General features: G+C 41.0%; 2 protein-coding genes across 4 annotated transcripts in view; one reads left to right on the forward strand and one right to left on the reverse strand.

The window, feature by feature from the left end:
• LOC118782605 (uncharacterized protein C7orf50 homolog) overlaps window positions 1-21,682 on the reverse strand; it is an 85,584-nt gene that overhangs the window by 63,367 nt on the left and 535 nt on the right. For 2 of the 3 annotated variants that reach the window (XM_036535969.1, XM_036535980.1), the window contains exons 2-3: window positions 21,326-21,490; window positions 20,963-21,148 (exon numbers count right to left, since the gene is read on the reverse strand). In XM_036535969.1, coding sequence (XP_036391862.1) covers window positions 20,963-21,148; window positions 21,326-21,466 — 327 coding nt within the window. In that variant the 5' untranslated portion in view covers window positions 21,467-21,490. Of the gene's footprint in view, window positions 1-20,962; window positions 21,149-21,325; window positions 21,491-21,581; window positions 21,662-21,682 lie in introns of those variants that run through there. The other variant, XM_036535989.1, reaches the window with a different exon arrangement.
• Window positions 4,110-11,609, forward strand: LOC118782581 (G-protein coupled estrogen receptor 1-like). Its single transcript, XM_036535938.1, has 2 exons — window positions 4,110-4,381; window positions 7,850-11,609. Exon 2 carries the CDS (start codon window positions 8,330-8,332, stop codon window positions 9,392-9,394), a length of 1,065 nt encoding a protein of 354 aa, XP_036391831.1. The 5' UTR covers window positions 4,110-4,381; window positions 7,850-8,329; the 3' UTR covers window positions 9,395-11,609.

Consider the following 21,682-nt stretch of genomic DNA (forward strand, 5'->3'; position numbering starts at 1 on the left):
CAAGAACAAGCAAGAGAAATTGAGAAGACAACTACCTCAACAATCCAGAGCATGAAAATGCTGAATGCTCCCATGTGAACTTACAAACTATCCTATTTCAATTGAGGAATTTGAATTTCAATTGAGGAATGGAAGATCAAATCACAATTAATCCCACAAAAAATACCTCAAACCTAAAAAGACATCCCACACCACCAATTCATTTTTAGATCTTTACTATGCCAACTTTCTGTGAGACACTGCTGCTTGCATATCAAAGCCTATGAATGACATCACAGCCTCCCTTCCTACACTGCCCTCACACTTAATTACCAGATCAGCAGAGACTGGGTGATCATAGGATGATCTGATACCTTAATGGATGATCTGATAGGACACAAGTCCTTCCACAAGGGCGAACACTAGGGCTATGCAGCACTCCCCGACTTCATCAAGGAGAAATCTGCTGACAAGCAATGTTATATTTAAAGTTATGTGTCAAATGTGAATAAAGAATGCGATGCACAAAACCTGCACACCCCGTGTTAATCACCTGTTACAAACTAATACACTAACACAAGGGTATCACTGACAGGCAAGTGCTCACATCCAGAATGTGGTGTGACAGAAGGTCCACTTGCTTTCCAAATTTGGTCTTCATTACATACATTCACCTGTCTGTCATGCTATGACGAATGATTATGAATGATAAATAAGCCCACCAAATGCCTCCTCACCACTATTATCTCTACTGTGAGATCAAAAAATGCATCTCAAGGCAAGTATTTCACAGTGAAATTTGATATTTTTGATTTATAAATAGGTTTTGAACATATACACTGTTTGTCTTAAGGCATTTAACAATGCAAATGTCCACACCACTGCTTTCTTTAAAAAGCAAAATATTCTTTAAAAAGGCAAAATTTACGTAAAATTTAGTTTATTGTTTTACTGGCATAATAAAATGGCTTCAACAAATCCAGGAATGTAGTGGACTACATTTTACCTAGAATATTTGTTGAGAAGCAGGACCATCATCTAAAATGATAAGGATTCATGGTCTCTAATAACCACCCTAAATCAAAGACAATGCACCTACAGTCAACGTCTATCATGATTATGTACACTCTGCAACACAGACCCACAAGTCACGAAAACTGTGCAGGGGCATGAGGGACAATGACGAGCAGCCTACGACTGGCATGCACAGTTATATGCGAAAGAGCATATGAACATTTTTAATGTGATGGTAATCAAATACGTAAATGTTACTGAACATGTCATGTCATGAACATTCCGAATTAGCATTACTTTTTAATGTCCTATCAAGATTCCAGCATTAATGTTCAACATAAATTTTGTATTTTGATAACGAGCTAAAACGAAAGAATTACTGAATTTATGTATTGTTGTTGACTTACTGTATTATGCATTTCAGAGCCACAGTGTGTGCTATTGCTCAACTCATTGATAAATTCCATGAATGTCATTTAGATCAGATTAGTTCTGGCCCGCTACACTGACCTTGTGCTCAGCTTCAGCACTATCTGCATTGTGTGACCTGTGCACATCTTGTACCCGTTTGCCCACTATATGCACTTTTGTACGTCGCTTTGGATAAAAGCGTCTGCTAAATGAATAAATGTAAATGTAAACATCATGTCCACAGCCTCACTGAGGTATCAAGAGAAGAGCATGACAATTTAGAGGAACTACCAGGGGTCAACTGATCACAGTAAAAACAGCCAAATTCAACTCCTTTAAAAGAATATCAAAGTAGAGAGATAATAGTCCATAAAAGACCACCATCCCCTGTCACCCCCCCCCCCCCCCCCAAAACCATACCCCTCTTACCAGATCACACATAGAGAAAGGAGTTGTTACTCTACTCAGTCTGCTGACAGAGACTGAAGGGAGAGACACGGACCCACATATCTGATAATAATAATTACCAGTAAGGGTGCTGAAATTAACAACAAAAAGCTGAACTGCTGACAACACAAGTACTGAGCAGCAGCACGTCAACAGCATTTCATACCATCAAAAGGCTTGAGACAGGAGTAAAAACTGGCTTGGATGGCTACTCCTAAGTGAATCTGAAATCCCCTGCAGATGCAAGTGCAGCTTATTACTGCCAGTTACAAGACGAAACAATGCAGACCTGCCTACTGGACAATCTCCTAGTCATCTGACTGCCTTACTGAGAAGATAAAAACATCTCTCTCCAAACAAGCAGAGCAAGGACTAACAGTGTTTCACATACATTTTCCACACTATCCTACATCAATCAAGGCATCAAGAGGATTCGCGTGAATGGCCTGGACAGGCAATCTCCGTCATTAGTCTGTAATGGGACTTCTTCGGGCTTTGATGGGTGAACAGGTCTCTTTCAATCACTAATGCATCCTTGGAGATGTAAAGCAGGGTGGAGCAGGAGGGCAGCGTGGAGGTTGATGTGAAGGTCAGACGGAGACTGTTCCAAAGAGCGGGTCCAGCCGGCAGAGCTCCAACTCTAAACACAGGCAGCCCTGCACACTGTCAGCGGGGCTGCGCGGTGTCACCGTCCCAAGCTCAGCACGTGAGAAGGAACAGAACGCGGTTGCATAATTCACTGGGAGTCGTCTCAGGACTTTAATCCTCCAGCCCGCTGACCAGGGACGGGCGGCCACGGCACTTAAGGCCAGACAGAATTCACAGTTTCTTTCATTCCTGCCGCTTCCATTCTGTAACTCATTACCCAGGCGGATAAGTACTGACGGCCTTTCACAATATGATCAGCTGCGCACCGGATGAAAGCGGCGAGCCCTGTGAGGACACCGGTCCGGGACACAGAAGGAACAAAAGGTGGGGGGGGTGAGCCTCGTGCCCACTGCGGACCCGATCCTGCCAGGGCAGGAGCTCCACGCAGCGCAGAGCCCATCTGCTGCCACACGCTGCTCCACAGGGGCTCACAGCCACGCCGCTCCCCCCGCCCTCCCCCCCGGGTCCTCATTACCACACACAACCAAAGCCACAGACAAAGACGTCTATAAAAAGACACAACACAATACAGCTCGGTCATCTCCAATGGAGAAAAGACACGCTTCATCTAAAGCGACCCTTTCAAAAAACTTATCAGTTACTTGGAGTCAGACAGAGTGCTTTTCCTGCTACTTTAAATAGTGCCATCCACAGATCACCGCTGGGATAGAAAGAGCAGCATCCTCTTCAGGTTGCAGGACTGGATAATGAGGATGAGCGAGACATAACTCACTTAGCTTTTAATTCAGTCGGCAGACTAACCACAGCTGTCTATCGTGCTTTGAGTAAATCTGAGTGATGACTAAAACAGGGCTCCTTTGTCAGGTCAATACTCCCACATTCATATCTTTGTACATACCATACAATTACCTAATAACCTTACATTGTAATAAGATGGACAATTACGTAATGTTGAATTGGCATACAAATGAACGTGAGATATATGAAACAGCAAAGTAATTCAGAGTTGCAGTTTCATCAAACACATACATACATGCCTACTACAATTTTACAGACACAAGTATCACCCTCCAGGTCTGTAGCAGATGTCGTTTTGTTTGTCTGCAGTCATGTGCATACGTACTGTAATAAGATAATCATGGATGAGCAAATAAAACTGGGTATTTGACACAATCTACACACATCATGAATGGAAAACACACTAAGAATAAAAACTGTACACATTGAATAAAGCAGCAACATTTATGCAATATGATACATCCACGCAGACACAGTCCTCACCCAAGGAGTTCTTTTTCTAATTTTTCTTGCAACTTTTCAATACATTAAAATTGGGTAATGGTGGTTGGGTTGTGCATTATTAATTAAAAAGTACATGATTCCCCAGTACCCCTGTTGGGAATTTAATTGTATTGTGTCAATGTAATCATTCTACAGAACCATAACTGGCCTATACGTGCAGCTCTGAATGTCTACTTCTCACAGAAATCGCGCACCCAGCAGGTGAACCCTCCCTCACAGACAGCACTCATTCATTAGAGTCTTGGCCCCGCCTTGCTCTTCTTCTCCACGGAGACGGTGGGAGGTGGGAAAGAGGAGCATTGGAGGGAGGCGGGAGGAAGAGGGGTTGGAGGGGTGGTGGAGGAGTATGCTCACAAACACAGTAGGCATCAGAAGGGAAGGAGCCTTGGTGATCGGTTTGCTCCTGGATGACTGTGTCTCTGCAGCTGGGCTGAACAGCAGGTGGCGTGGGAAACTAATGTGGTCAGACAGGAGAGCGTCCAGACCAAACACACAGCGTTAGCAGCAGTCACAGCTCCTCAGAGCAATGCGCACTGGACATGGGGATTACAAATTTGTGGCATTTCAAGTCCTGCATAGGAAAGGAGGACTACATGTGCCATATGCATGCACTAGAAAAGTAAGTGCTCCTATCCATTGTTGTCAAGGGTGTTTCAGACTTAAGCTACATTATCTATTTAGTCAAACAACAGATGTTAAACAAAATTAAGGAGGGCAGGTGTTGTTTTCTGGTTTGGATTCTGCACTTTTTAAATATCAAATATATTCATACCGAAGCATCAGAGGTATTTTGGAGTGTGAACCCTTCTCTGGGGCTAAGAGACTGACAAACATGTTAGTTGCGGGGAGGTAATGCAGGGAAATGTAACTGTGATAAAAAAATTAGTTGCATCAAAAAGTTGTATTAATTATATAAATATTGTATAAATTGTATAAAAATGTATAAACAATTGCTGCACTGATAAGGACAAAACACTAGCTTTGCAGCCAGGTGGGCAATCAGTTTAACTGTGCCAAAGAGAGGGGGCACCATGCATTATGAATGCTTTCTGCCCCTCTCGTCTGAACCTGAGGAACCAAGGGGCAGACTCCATGGATACCAGGGACACTCTTGCCTCAAAAATCAGCCTTCACCCCCTGTAGTCGAGGTTGCGTGACCATGTCAGCTTACTTACTGCCATTACTGCTGCTGGCTTGTTCCATATTCCATTCAGTTTAGCCACAGTGTGCAGATTTTTAAGATCTGATCTAAGTTTAAAATGGGCGGGAGGGTGGAATAGTGGCTCTGGAGCTAAGCTTGAAATACAAACACTGGAGTTTCGTTTCCCAGGTGTTGCATATTAGAATTACCCTTACGTAACCAAGCTGAACTGTTTCTGTAAATATCAATCTGTATACAGGAAAGTGATGAGGTGTAAAATGTATGCTGTGCACATCTGCCTAGACAAAGGCTTCCTACTCAACTCTTATGTAAAGAAATAACGTCATTGTTGTGACCACCAAGATTTAATAGCCCTGTTTTCTTTTGCTTAGACCTGTTTATTGTGGTACTGTGAAATTTAGAACACAGCTTATTTTAGCCCTACACAGACAGGCAATGTAAACACAAGCAGCGCTATAATCATCTACATGACGGATGGCAGAATGAACTGTGTGTGCACTCAAAAGACAGACTTGTCTCAAGTGAGACAATTAATAATGTCCATGGGTTATTCTCAGTCACTGCTGTTGAAATAAAAGCATCTTACACACATGAACTTGATTTAAATATATAATAATGAAATTTGGTTGTAAGACACGTGTTTATTAAGTTCTTAGTTACAAGAAGGTATTTATTGAATAGTGAGATCTTGTTCGTATGAACAGAAAAACAAGACAGTGGAATTAAATAAAAACTGGAAACATATACATCAATTACAGACTAATTTTCCTACCACTGACTACCATTTCACAAATATAAGAAGCTGTAATATAAAAAAACAGTTATTGCCATTTGAAACTATCTAGCATGACTTCACTCTGCCACCAAAAAATACACTATTACAAGAATGTACCGCATTGCAACTTAGCCAAATATCTTTGGCGCCAAGAACTGGCTATTTTGGTTGATACCAACTGATACCAACTGGACATTTATAGGTTTAGAAAAGTAGACACTTTATCTAAGTTAAAAGAATCAATTTTCCCTTTGCAAGTAACAGTGTAGACATACAGACAAACAGCACTATTCACCTGATGGATGACACTAATAGGGAAGAGGAGACAGTTTTTAAAAGCTAGCTGCTCACAGCAGCAGAGGAGGTGAGGGAGCTTAAGCAATAGAGCTGTATCTCTGTTCATAAGCAGCAGGTGTCGTAACACTATGCAAAGCAGACCTTGGAGCACATATTCCCAAAAAACAAAAACAACTGCCTCTTCCACTGCCATCTATTTATTTTCACCTTCACTCCATCTTGCAGCCTCACCAATAAAGCGAATGTCTGATTTAGGATAGCTGGCAGCTGATTCACTTTCCACTTGTTTCAGTAAAAATGTGATCAAACAGATCTAACAGTTCCCCAGTTCCAATCAGAGGAACGTGAAAGGTTACACCAGTGACAGCTGGCTTTTGATCAACTTTGCAATATGCTTTGATGTGGTTTTAAAGAACATTTCAATCTTGAAATCAAGGGGGTGACTGCAGTATTGAGGGCTTAATTTGAAGTCAGTGGATTACCTGACTGTAACCAGAACAAACAGGGAATTACTTCAAACATGATTCCAAACACTGTCAATTTATTCTTTAAAATCTATGTTGTGCATTACTTTATAAGATTAATTTAACACTTAAACAATACAGCAAATAACCTTGGTATTAAATGTTTCTGTGTGTGTTAGTCACAGCAGTGCACCATCGTCCACACTGCTGCAATGGACAATGTCATTTTTTTCTTAGACTGTCATATGTCACCTCCTACTGACACATATGCAGATTTATCAAACAAGGCACCTCTGAGCCTCCCACTTAATAATAATCATAACAATAATCATCATTTACAAAGGTGTGAAACTCTGTTAGTCGGACGGAAGATTATTTTTTTTTCAGAAGCAGCTCCTCAATGCACCTGTTTAAATTTCTGGTTTGCATTTTAAACTCCCCCCAGCACCCACTTGATGTGGCAGGTATGATAAATCAAAGCAGTGGAAGCACACTCCCCTCGCATCCACAATTAAGTCAGACTGAGGCAGTGAATCTTAATTAACACATCTTACTCAGTGCTAATTATACATCCAAAGATACTGCGGTTATGTGGTAGGCCTTTCTACTGGCTGTTTCTCCAGTCAACTTAACACATCTGCAGATTGTTCCTGCTGATGGCAAGTCAAGGCAGGGTCTAAAACAACCCCTTGTGACATGACATAAAATATATGTTGCATAACTTTCAAATAGATGAGTGCAATTTCTTTCATTCTCAAACTGAAGAGATAACCCCAAACCCAAACACCTCCTTGAAGAGCCTACGTTACTGCACCTGTTAATAGATAATAGGTGCTAATAGGTAATAAGATGATGTAGCTTCAGCAGAAGTTATTATTAAGTTAAACACTTTGTGGGGTACATAATTCCAACACTGAATAGTGTAGAATGCAGTATTCTGGGTGATAAGGATTATTCAGAATTGACTCACAGGCTGTTCACCAAATTTTTTAAAATTATGGAACAATATAAGATGCAGTACAGAAATCAACAGACTAAGAAGCTGACCTTCTGCTCGACCCTGATAATAAATGATACGTGAACATTACCTCAACTGACAGCACTCACGATCCTTTTCTATTAGAACAACTTTACCACATGCTTACATCTCAGCAACACTGAATGAATGTTATTTGTTGGCAGAAACCTTGCCAACAAGACACCTAATGATCCATTTCCAGAGTTAAAAAAGGCAAAGCAACAGTTCCATACTTTCTCTGAAAATCAGCATATAAGAAATGTGTCCAAGAAATACTCAAAGCCACTATGTGAAGGTAATTTAAGCCGAAGGCAGGGTAGCTAATCTTTCTTGATGTAATGCCTTTTTTCCCTCTCATCTCTTGAGCTCAGGTGTCAATGTGACCGTTGCAAGCAGTGCACAGTGAATTAACATGCAAATAGACGGGGAGAGACGAGCCGGAGTCAAAACGTGCGGAAGAGAAAGGGCCAAACACAAGGACGAAAGCAGGAAATTACCAGAAGGAGCACAAGCCCAGAGAACACAGACTAAGACCATGCATCACAGTCCACTTGAGCCCAGCAGGTCAAATGGGTTTTTGCAGAGAATACTGACTAAATCAAACCATGGAGGTACAGAGCCACAGAGCACTCTGTCTTTTTATTAACAGATAAGGCTTTGTGTCAAAATGGGATCAAGTAACCCATAAACAGCGGCTGAAAACCCTGACTGGCACCAGAATGCAAACACTGCTTTGATGAGAGACTCTTTTTACAGAAGGTACTGGGAATTTATAAGGCTAGAAGATGTAGTGGCAGTAAGGAGCTATGTGACCTCTGATTCAGGGCAGCCAAAACAAAGACTCACTCGTCATGGAAGAGCAGACAGTCTCCCTGTTTCCATATGGGAAGAATGGCACAGAGCAGCTGAACTTTTCATCCACTTGCAACAGGACTGGTCTGGCAGAAAGCACAGACACTTCCCAGTTCTATGTCATCAGCCTTTTCCTCTCCTGCCTCTACACTATCTTCCTCTTCCCTGTCGGCTTTATCGGAAACATCCTCATACTGGTCGTCAACCTGACCCACAGGGACAAAATGACCATCCCAGACCTGTACTTCATCAACCTTGCCGTGGCCGACCTCATCCTGGTGGCCGACTCTCTGATCGAGGTCTTCAACCTGAACGAGAAGTACTACGACATCGCGACCCTCTGCACCTTCATGTCCCTGTTCTTCCAGGTCAACATGTACAGCAGCATCTTCTTCCTGACGTGGATGAGCTTCGACCGCTATGTGGCGCTGGCCAGCTCCATGAGCAGCAGCCCCCTGCGGACCATGCAGCACGCCAAGCTCAGCTGCGGCCTCATCTGGGCCGCCTCCATCCTGGCCACCCTGCTGCCCTTCACCATCGTGCAGACCCAGCACACGGGCGAGGTGCACTTCTGCTTCGCCAACGTCTTCGAGATCCAGTGGCTGGAGGTGACCATCGGCTTCCTGGTGCCCTTCTCCGTCATCGGCCTGTGCTACTCACTGATCGTGCGCATCCTCATGCGGGCGCAGAAGCACCGGGGCCTGTGGCCCAGGCGGCAGAAGGCCCTGCGCATGATCGTGGTGGTGGTGCTGGTGTTCTTCATCTGCTGGCTGCCCGAGAATGTCTTCATCAGCGTCCAGCTGCTGCGAGGCGCGGCCGACCCGGCCCGCCGCAGCGCCGCCACGCTGTGGCACGACTACCCCCTGACCGGCCACGTCGTCAACCTGGCCGCCTTCTCCAACAGCTGCCTCAACCCCATCATCTACAGCTTCATGGGGGAGACCTTCAGGGACAAGCTGCGCCTCTTCATTAAGCAGAAGGCCAGCTGGACCGTGCTGTACCGCCTCTGCCACCACACTCTGGATTTACAGATTCCCGTCAGAAGTGAGGTGTCCGAGGTATGAGACAATCTGACACACAGGAAAACACTGGACATATTGGAAAGTTAGGGAGCAGAGAGGACATAGAGGCCCTGAAGAACACAGTGGCTGTGATGGAAATCATGCATATTATAGACCCACAAATACTCAAGACAACAGTGAACAGTTTTAACGGAGACATCTCTATTTGTTTGACTGAACTAAAACTGAGCAATTGAAGTGTTAAAAAGCTGGGAAACCTGAACTCCAGAACTGAACTGAACCGTCCAGGAAAATATTTCACTTGTATATACAAACCAGGAAAAGCACTGCCTTCTTAGTATTTAATTAATTTTAAAAAGGAAATTTTCACCTTATTCCATTTTGCAAACTACAGAAGTAGCTACAGGGATGAAAATGGATTCATGAGAACCTTCTCTTTAACGGCACACAAATCTATGCTAAAACAGGAAAAAAATACAAAATTGGGTTCAGACTAGATGATGGCTGACTTACACAGAAATTGTTTGCAACTTAATTCAGAATAGAAAGCCAGTTCAGTAACTCGGTTGCTTTCTCTGGTACCACTAATACATCTGATTTACAACAACTCCTTCACAAACTCCAGGTTGATAAGCTCAGGAAGCCTATGGTAAGAGAACAAATTAAACATAGGTGACATCATAGTGGGACACCATTTCTCCCTTTTGGTCATTAAGGTTATTAAACTATTTGATAATGATATTTTGCCATTATGCACTTTTATTCTTAAGAAAATTACACTGTATGGTTGCGGAGACAAACATCAGTGTACTGTATAACAAATCAGTCAAACAATTCATACACTTTCATTGGCAAAGAAACCATCTTTGGAGAGTTAGCAGCAACCCTGGCAAGTTTCTGCTGAGATATTCACCACCAGCTGTTATATTTTCAAAACATCAAAGCAAATAAACTTTCTAGGAAAAAAGTGAGGCACACGTAATTTTGAAATCTTGACAGATGAGTTTTGGGATTTGACATCTGAGGAAACATTTGTCCCTTTTTGATTCAACAACAAAGCTGTACAATGTTAAAAATGAACACTTTACTATGACTCGGGTATAAAAAAAAAGAAAAGAAAAAAAGGTCAATAGAGTTCACACTGCATCACTTAGCAACACAGAAGACCATCCTCTGAGAGGTTCCATACCTGCTTATTGCAAACACTTTCCACAGCTGATTCACACAGGCAGTCAGAAACACCTGCCCAAAACCACCAAAATACAGCACATGGCTTAGAGAGGGGAGGAGGGGTCCTTTCTAATTTTAACAACTTTACAGACCCCACATGATTTCAGCTGGAGCAGGAGCTACAAATAATTAGTAACATTCCCATCTCCAGTTTATAAGGTGATGGTTGTGCAAGTATCACAGAAGGTAGTTTCAACAAATGCACTGTTCAAATTATCCAGTCACAGGTCTGAATTGTATACCCAAAACCACGAGGAGTGCACAGGCTGTCAATGGCAGTCATAAAACTTTAGAATTACACCAACATAACACTGTAACCACAAACGGAGAAATGCACGCATCACTTTCTCCCCTACCACAGAGCGCAAAAATAAAATGCTTTCGCTCTGCCAATATCTATTTATACTTATACAAACAGACCTGTAGCATCACGTACCCAGAATAACACGTCAATTGTGTAAATTAAATACCGAACTATAAAAGAAATTAAATGTCAGCTTAGAGGAGGCACTGACAAACATTGTAAAGCTTGCCATTTAGAAGGACACAGCGGTCAAGCAACCTGAAGCTCAAAGCTGAGAAGACAATGTCTATTTGCACATCAGGGCAGAGGAAGAAGGGGCAAGCTGAGGGAAGAGGAGAGAACTGAAAGGCACTATCTGCTTTCCATACAGGACATGTCTATAAGGCTGTGGAAGATATCACACTGTAAACACAAATGTCTTTAAATGTAAAATGTCTTCAGAGTTCTCCAGGTAAAAAGAATATTTCCTATATCATTTATTTATCATTGGCACTTAGGGTCCTTTATCACCAAGAGTAGAGAAGGAGTACATACAAAAAGACAGAAGAGAGTTCAAATCCAAAGGCATCACAGTAGTTATCAGAAAGGTCTAAAAGGGGTCCTTGAAAAATAAAATCAACGGTATGGGCTTCACTAAAATCCCAATAGCCTTACAGGTTGCCCCCAATGACAGTACACAGGAAATTACTTTAGATGTACATAGTAGTGAAAGGAGATAGAACCACGCACACTGATCAGAGACTGGATGTCACTGTCATGCTTTAGAATGTCTATACTTGTCAATCAAAATGCTCCAGAATTTTTTCTTGAAGTTTGTTAAATGACCTTGACTAGGTTTGTCTCTAAAAATAAACTGTATTTAGTATACAGATTTAATGTATTACCTTCATCATTTTGTTGCAAAAAATGTATAAACTCACATGTTTAAATTTGTATATAAAAGGGGAAAATGGTATTACACAGTTCTGAAACATAGCCACTTTCAACATTACAGCCCATTATACAAAGTTTCTGGAGAAATTACCCGTAAGACACAAATAAGCATTGAAGTCTTCAGTTAAAAAAGACCCACATTAGGGGCTACACAAGTAACAGGTGCATCCATTTTCAAATTCTGTTTACATTGTGATGCCAGAGGAAGAGAAAAAGAGACCAGTACACAATTCCTGTAAATGTTATTCTTCTATTTGCCAATTAGCACCGATAGACACCTGGCACATACGTTTATGAAATTCAAAGTTAAGAAAAACTGGGAGGAAACTGCCACGACAAGAGACAAATGACAAAACAGGAGATACACAAGTTAATAAAGAGAGTGGCAACAGAGATAAACCAAAAGACCAGAGTGACTGTCCCTTTGTTACTCATCTATTTTAATATAAAAAGAGCCAAGGAACCACTCTCCATCTACAATGGTGCAAGAATACAAAAAATTAAAAATTAGACGTGAACCTGAATTTTTTCCAAGCAGAAAGAAATAGCTGTACTTTAAGGTAAAACTAGACCAAGAAATTTGAAACATAATAATAATTAGACTTACAGATTATTTAATGCACATTTTTTATCTCAGTTTCATTTACTAAGAAGTGCAAATATCTACACAGAGTTTGGATGTTGAAACAGTAAGAGTTGACACCACAGCTTCACAAGAACCAAAGACACAATGGTACCTCTGGGTCAGTGATCCACTTGTACAAAGCAAAAAATATTCATACATAAATAACCATGCATGCAACTGGTATTATGGATAAAAAACTGACAGCATGTCAGTCTTTTGCTTGTAATAACATTTTGCTTTGTGAACATTAACCATTGAAACTGGCCACAATCTGTTACCATTTGTAGCCAGTCAGCATCATGTCCTCTACAATCTCACTACAGTGGGCCAAGCACATCATCGGAACACTCAACACCATATGACCTTTCCAGTTAACATTCTTTAAGAAGCTACCCAGGTCATAGGATCTGAATTATTCTGTGTGGACTTAAATCTGTGTCAGCACAACCCAAATGTTTTACAAACCCCTTTGGTAAAATTTTTAAATTCCACACAAGTACAACAGTTTTGATGTTCTTACAAACTGGGCATCTCATTACATTAGTAGCCTTTGAGGTTTACTGATTATGCAGGTCATGATTAATAAATATTTATTTACATTTTAAAAAGTACCTCTGAACACTTAGTATCAAGTTCAGAGTTGAGTATGGGGTCACTGACAGCTCCAGAGAAATAACCTCAGGCATGATGGGCAGCTGTGAATCTGTTGGCTAGTCCTCGTAGAATTATTTTCGTCTTTTGTTTTTGTTTGTTTTTCCGTTTGTTTTTTTTTAGGGGGGGGGCCTCCTGGTCATTCCAGAGACATTTATCCTAGCGAAGCCTTATCGGTCCCGTGTCTTGGCTCATTTTACAACAGCACACTGAATGTGGTCTAAAAATGGCCGAGCAGATGTAGGTGTGTTTGTTGTGACAGTGGAATGACATATCTCTATGTTTTCATTTCCACATGCTTTCTATAAACAGTACAGAAAAGAAAGATCTTTGTTTTTTGTTTTATTGACTGCAAGAAACATTTTGCAAACCTGCTGCCTTGGTAAAAAGGAAGTGGTTTCTGCCACAAGCATATTCATTTAGTTTCCATGTTTCATTACGTTTTAACACTGACAGCTGATTTACCCGTGATAATTAAATGACAAGGCAAACCAAAATTCTGAGCAGCTTCGAGCTGACAGGGTATATTCCACCCACACCTGAATGAGGCCAGTGACAGTGAGCTTGAGTGAAACAAGAATTTAAATTTGTGTGCTTTCATCAGACCACAAAAGTCCATTTTTAACAAATACCCATTGTCTAAAGTGTACAGGTTAAAACCTTAGTTCATTTTTCTAGAAAAGTGATCTGAATAGACTACAGAGCCCAAGAACAATGGATATGGTAAGGACTGAACTGTAGGGATGCACAATATTGGATTTTTGCCGATATCTGATATGCCGATATTTTCAAACTCATTTTGGCCGATGGCCGATGGCGATATATAGTGTGTTTGTGTGTGTGTGTGTGTGTGTGTGTGTGTGTGTGTATACACACATGCCGTGTAATTTAAAAATGGTCTGTCTTATTTCCCATCGCATTCTCTCCTTATGGAGCCGCGATATTTATTTTGAAAGAGCAGAGACACAATCAAGTTACAGAAAACGTTATTCGCTGTCCAGTGTCGTTGTGTAAGTGCACAAACACAAAAATTACGCCCTCTGTTCGAGTCCCGAAGCAGGAACTAGGCGATCGCGGGTTGTCTTGTTTTATTTCCCATTGCCGTCTCTGCCTCCTGAGCCACGTTATTTAAAATTTTTCTCACACCCCCTCCAGAAGCAGAGAAAAGCTTAGCAGCACACAGCTAGCATCCTCCCAGAGTGAGAAACTGAGCTATATATTTTACCCCTCCTCGCATCACTGGTGCTCCACAAGCATTGAAAATAGCAATTTTGTTATCTGTTTCAGATGCTTTGAAATACTTCCATACAGCTGACATGTTGAAGCTTGTTGCTGGTGTTCATAATAAACATTTAGCGTCATCACGTGCGCATAGTTAATGCATCACCTTATCGGCCAAGCACATCGGCAGAAATTTTCATATCTGCCGATGCCGATGTCGTGCCGATATCATCATGCATCCCTACTGAATTGATACAAACCCTATTGTGCCTAGCCTGAAACACACCAATCTTTAAATACTCATGCTATGACATGCCATATTCAAGACATTCCTCAGGGACAAACACAGTATGCATGCTTCCTACGTCAGAAAATTCCACTCACGTCCAACAATGATCATTCAGTCCTGAGCCACTCTCCAGTGTGCACCCAATAGCTCATTTTACTCATATCTTGAATTAGTTGTTAAGGAAAACGTCTACATTAATGATCTGCAGCAATGGACAAGGACTCTAGGGGTACCTTTTCACATCTTATTCAGAATGACCAACATCCAAAAAACCATTATAAAACACCAGTTATAGTATAATTTATGTAAGTATAACTTCTCATATTTGATAGGCTAATTTCAGCCACAAATCTAAAAATGTCACAACAGGACATCAACAGGAATTTTTGCCTTTACTTTTTAATCAACAAGTGAGACAAATTAGTGCAAGAAACCAAGATCAATGAATAACAAAAAATCACCTGGAACAAAATGATAAACCTCTCAAAAGGCCACTCCTACTATGACCCTATGCTTTTGTCTGCATTACTACAATAGAGTTTAAACTGACTTTCCACACTGCATTTCTGACTATTAAAATGCTCTTCAGGTCTTGGAATTTTCCATATTTTATGTAAAATACATCATTTCTTCAGGTATGTCAGGAGTAAGAAATATTAACCTGTAAGTTCTAAGAACTGATCTATCGATTGGTGATACCATTTTTCCCTTAAGCAGACAGTGCACTGCTCCCTACACAAATTGATTTGATGGGTGGAGAACAGAAATTGTGACTGAGACAAGATTTACTACCAGTAGTTCTCCAGAGTCAATTGATATTATTTATGTTATTTTTTACAAATCACATATGGAGTCTCATTTCACAGTCATTATTGTTTCTGTTATTGAAGCTCATAAAAATAATTTAAAAGACAGCAAATGTCAAATGTTATCTGATTAATACACACCATGATTCCAGAGGGAAGATTATAGAACACTTCAAATATCCCATAACTCAAAGGTCTGCGAAAGTGCCCCAACACAACAACTCCTTTTATGTGTAGACAAATTCCCACTTGCCCTGACTCTATCAAGAATAAATAAACCTATGTCCATCATGGGACATCAAATTACGGTAAACCAAGCGTGTTAACACCACCAAGAGAGTGTGCACTGGTTTTGATAGTAGCATGGTGCTTACATGCAATTGCACTCCTACCACAGCACAACCAAGCAGATGAGATGCAATCAGAAGCCAAAAAAAAAACATTGTCTTTGTGGTAGGAGTGTAACAATCATGCCCAAATACAGCTCAAATCCACGGCTACAACGGCCCTTTAGCCCACTGGTTAATCCACAGTCATGAAGGTGGTTTTCACTATCTACCAGACTCCTGGATGGTCAATCTAAATAGTAATCTGTCTTAAAGAAGCAACAAAGAACTGTGAAGCACTTTAACAGAAAGCTACATGAAACAAAACATTGCATCACCCTGTCAGATTTCCTCTTCCTTGGTTTTCCGCTCATTCTTAAAGGGAGTGAACCAGAAAGTTATTCTGATCCTAGGAAATCTGTGTTCATTTTGTTCTGTTAAGTTACTGACTGTTGCGGGGAGTTGTAAAAAATACCCCAGGAAGGACTTTGTCACTGTTTATCAAAATAGGCATGGAACATGGCATTCACCAATGACATGTTATGTGTATGGACAGGAACAGTTTAAGTGACTAGACTAAATTTTTGTACCAATATAGGAGATCTGTGACTGTGCAGTCCTTCACCCAGGAGTTAGGAAAAGAGCCTCTTCATGAAGAAACCTGTGTATGTACAGAGGACCTGTTTTTTTCCTACAATTATTGCTGTCTGACTAATCAAAACACACACCGCTGACACCGCCATGGAAATAATGCTTAACAACATACCAAGATGTGCAAGGACAATACTTTATTACTAAGCAACAGCACTCATGCACAGGCACACACCAGTATAGTAAAAGCTCACTTAATACCCAGAGCAAGTGTGATAAATGCAATGTAGCCATACTTTAACACACTTACACAGGATTTTCACTTTATAAGGCTTTTCATTTAGGTTCTATACAATTTTTATCCACGCCATGCAGTAGAACCAGTAGATTATTACACATTTTGAAAACTGCAAAATCAGGTAAAGCTACGTGCTTCTCTAACTTTGATACACTTGATCTTTTCAGAAGTCTTTCTGTAACAAAGAATGAATCAGCCTTGGCCATAAATCTTGACAACTGGGAGATAGGAATTTGAAGAGAGCCCAGTAGGTCTATATTTACAACCACAATGGCTGAATCAGAAAGCAAGTGTATCACTGGGTTGTCCACCTGTTGACAGTCAATGGAAAAAAAACAAGTGCAACACAGCATGGAAGCATCCAGTCAAAGCCTTTGGAAGAGATTTCAACTGAACCCTCTGTTTGAGGAAACCGCAGAGACTCACAGCACTGAGTAAGTACAAGAGAGCGGTTCCATCCCTCAGAAGCACAGGTGGCAGTGAGGGCCTGGCTGGAACCTCAGCAGCTCCCAGCTGAATTTAGAAGTAGAAGAATTAGTAGATTAAAGAGTGAGCAGAGTGGCTGAGGGGTGCCCCAGGGCTGGCCTGTAGCAGGACTCTGCACAGTGTTTGTGGATGGAGCAGCAGGACACAGGCACGCTGCGGTCTGGGAAAAGCATGAGCAAAAACCAGAAACTGTTTTTCCAGCTGTGACATCCCAGCCTGGGAAATGGACGAAGGACATAACTCAAATACCTGCCAATAGGAGGCAATCAGTAAAAGTGACAAACTTTTTGACGTTCACGATTCCAGGATTTCATTCACTTTTTGTCCTCTTTACATGATGTCTTCAGGCGATATTGTCGCTGAATGTAATGACGCTAAATGTATGCGTAAGAGAGAATCCAAAAAGATTTCTGTGTCGTGCGACATCAGTATTTATGATATAAGTAGAGAACTGTGTCTCTTCTGATGGTTGGTGTAAGAATTTTTAAAACCTTCCTAGATGTGAAGAACCACTCATATATGTAGTCACATTCAGGGTAAAAGACAGAGTAAAGACTCTAAGTGAAATAAGTAGTAAATTTGTAAAGACAGGCACCAAGACACAATACCTTGTAGGGAACACTCCAGCTTTTAAAACCTCAATTGGGAAACTATGGAGAACGGAACCTGCGTACAATGTGCCATTTGACATTCTGGCTCCATCCCTGCCTCCATCAATCCTTGCCTTTCCCTCTCCCTCTCTCCTTCCCTTTTGAAACGATATGCACAATCTGCTCTTGTGAGAATACAAGCAAAGGCTCACAGGGGGCTATCCATGCAGATGGGAGTCTTGACGTCACAGACAGACAAAGAATGCAGTTGGGTTTTTCCACACAGAGTGGAAGTCAGAGGCAGATGGGCACTGCTCGCTGCATAAACTGGGATGGGATACGAGTTCAATGAGCCTTCTCACAGACTCCAGCCTCACTGCTGTGATGTGGAGAGGACCAAGCAACAGTAAGACACATACAAAATGTACCTTACTTCCATTTCCAATATCTTGCACTGCATCTCAAACCACACGAATTTGGTCACTAAAATGAAATGTTTTGGACCTTATGTTTTAACTCCCCCGCCCCATCCAAAATCGTCTTCATGCTTTTTAAAAAAAAAAAAAAGCACTGTTTTAAAATTAATCAAAGGGTAGTCATGTTGTAATCTTCTCTCTCAAACTTGAGACAGCAAAAATTAAAAATGTCAAAAAAGTGACACATTTCATCTTTCACCACTCGGGAAAGCATAACTGAAGAATTCAAACAAATTTTCAGAGGCTGCACACAACAGAAAATCCCCAACAATGTTTAAAGTACTGATCACCACCTTTCTTCTTTAATGGGGAAAAAAAGAAAAAAAAGAAACTGGTTGCTCTTCATAAAATGATCAAGTAACACCACACAGGGTACAGTAAACGTAGTGTGTTTCAAACCTGTTTCAAACCAGTATTTGCCCACTTCTGGTCTTCACAAAAAAAAAGCTCCTTCTCCTCCACATCACACTAAGTATAATCAGCCTGTTCTTTCCTTTTTCTTGTCTGTCACAGTGACAGACTGGATTCATGAAAAGCTGTAAAATACAAAGCAAAGACTGACTGCTCCATTGATTTTTTTTTCCAAGAGCTCTTTTAGTCAGAGCAGCACAATCTTTTTTTACAGAAGAGTATAACTATATTCCAGCTTGACTTAACATTAAGAATATATATGCTGGTTTTCACCACCAGATTAATTGAGGAAAGCATTCTGCATTAAATCATAGTTGGAGTACATATGAGACTGAATTAATCAATATGCAATTCAACATTGAGAGTAATTAAAGAGAGAATGAGACCAACAGGAGAAAAAACAACCTAATACCAAGAAAGTGAATGCTGAATGGTAGAGGAGTTGAATAATAGATCTGACGTATGATTGCATTTGTAAATTGAAATCTTGAGTTCAGGGAGGGGAGCTGTGCACCATTTAGTGACGGCAGGGCGCAAAAGTAAGGAAGGTCCATTTGCCTCACAGAGAATGGTAGAATTGAATTACCCTCAGCAGTGCATTTCTAAAATTGTCAAGGGCATTTCAGGTGTAACATTCTGCCTGCCCTCACAGTAAGCACTGGAAGTTCACCTGGAAACCCTGTGAACACAGATGTGCCGAGCTATTAGATCAGACAGTCAGAGGAGGACATCACACCTGAATGTCAGCCTGCAGATGCACAGGGCTGATAAAAGGTCAGTGGTCTGAGCCAATTTGATCTAGAAGAGCTGAGTGAGACTCCACCTGTCCCAAATTAGTCTGCAACGTGCAGTAAAGACAGCAGTTTAAACAGAGCCAGGTGCTCTCCCATGGTGACTAAAATGAGTGTTTCCCGCTCTTTAATCCTCAAACATTGACATTCACACAATCACTGCATGTCTTACAGGGGTCACTGTGAAAGCACAGATTTTGACACGACCATCTCAAATTTTCACCAGATTTGCCACATACATTAATCCTGTTGATGAAGGACTTGAGACAGAATTTTGCATGAATGCTTTAATGTTTGAGATGCATTCAGTTAAAGAAGCCATTTTAGGTCATTTTTGCAGGCTTTCATGAAGACATTGTAACTGCATATCTAAATATACTAGAGACGTAATCTTTGTGCCACTGTAATGTTTTCTGCATGCCCTTTCAGCATTGTGTTCCACAGACCAATGCATGAATGTTGAAGATCCTTTGGCAGTCTGAGCTAAGACCTAAATTTCCTCTGCAGCATATACTTGGTCATGCCAAGTATCAAACTACACAATGAAATTGTGCGGTTACATATTCTGTTAAGGTAAGGACACTTTACTGAAAGTTGTATGTGTTAATAGTTATGAGCCATAATGCCACGTCTCTTGATCCAATTTTACTCACTCTTTCACATTTTTTGTGAAGCCTATCTATGATGTAGACTGCTGCACAATTATACAATGAATGATTTGTGTGTTTTGTAAAATGTCATTCTCTCCTTAAGTTATTGGCCAACAGGTGAATTCCCAGCTCATGTCACTGAATACCTGTTTTGTAACTTTGAACAAAGTCAAGAGGTACTGGTGGCTGTGTTTTTGTCTCACACCTAACAACACCCTCAAGCCATACGATTCATGACATATCACTTTCAAAACAGATTTACAAAGTTAGATATGAATATTCATTCGAAAATATTAGAAGTATTGTCTCTATCTCTGGTTAATGCAATGTAGCAGACTTTGGGGCATAACTATATACATAGATAAACACACATACATAAAGTCATTTGTGGTACACAAAGATAATAAACTGTCCACACAGGCACTTCTGTGTATAGTATAGTATAATAGCTGCAGTATTACGGAGTGAAGAGCACACACAAATTTGAGGGAAAATTCCTTCCTGAACAATTCACATCTGACAAAGTCTACACTTGTAAGAGATTCAGTACAGCTACCAAGCCTCACATGTAATGCTTTTCACTGTCCTTGTGTTGACCCAAGTGATTTGCTAAAATAGTGTAGCCCCATCTAGTGGTGAATGTATGTAGGTTTGATCAACATACAGTAGGTATTCTGAACACAGTACATGTAATTAATAACTACAAGCTGCATCAAAACTTTTTTCCAGTTGTGTCAGCTGTGCGGATGTTACAGACATTGATCGCAATTTCCATAACCACCATGAACTGTCAAATACAACACCTCTGACTGAAACATACAACTTCCACCGTGTAGCCAGAGGTAAAGCAGAGACCTGGTGGGACATGGGACAGAATTCTTCACCACCACCAAATCTCCGGAGAGCTGGCAAAATGATCTTTAATCGCTTACCTCTTTGTTAGAGATTTTCTTTTTCTTCTTCCGCTTCTTTTCTACTTGTGTCACCTCTGTGTCTTCTGTGACCTGGTGCTCCTCAATAAGATGCTTTTTTGATTTCTTCTTGTTCTTCACCTTTATGGGCTCAGACTCAGGTGGTTTCTTTTGGGATTTCGCCAGAGATACAGATTCTGGTGTCTCCTTAAAAATGACAACACTGGTGACTTTTTATGGAGTGGTACTGACAGGTTTTCCGTAAAAAGAGCAGGGTAGCATGAGATACTACTCCTACTGAGATACTACTATAGATGACATTAAGCTTAAAATATATTGGAAACACACACATACTGGCATGCGCTAACACACATAGTTGGTTACCTCGGGTTTGGAGTGTTTCTTTAATTTTTTACACCGGTTTTCTTCCTGTGGGCAGGCCTCCATCGACTCTGAACACCTGGTTTTCCTCTTCTTCCTTTCATCACATTCTGTGTCACGTTCATATTGTTTGCTCTTTACCATAACTGCCCTGGTCTGTGGTTCCTACTACAATGGAAAACAACGAATTTCAGCAAGACATCATTTACCTACTGTTGCAATGCATACAAATGATGGGCGGTAAACACAATATCAATACCGTTCGTCGTCAAGACTTCGTTCAAGTACATTCTCAAGTGGCTACTACTAGTGGCCTGATTATTAACTAGCTTAGCGGTAAGTCATTCTAACACTAGCCAT

The sequence above is a fragment of the Megalops cyprinoides genome, chromosome 1, assembly GCF_013368585.1.
Source record: "Megalops cyprinoides isolate fMegCyp1 chromosome 1, fMegCyp1.pri, whole genome shotgun sequence".
Taxonomy (NCBI): Eukaryota; Metazoa; Chordata; class Actinopteri; order Elopiformes; family Megalopidae; genus Megalops; species Megalops cyprinoides.

Excerpts from the sequence above, each read along its gene's own strand:
- LOC118782581 (XM_036535938.1), top strand. The coding sequence starts at position 8,330 with ATGGAAGAGCAGACAGTCTCCCTGTTTCCATATGGGAAGAATGGCACA.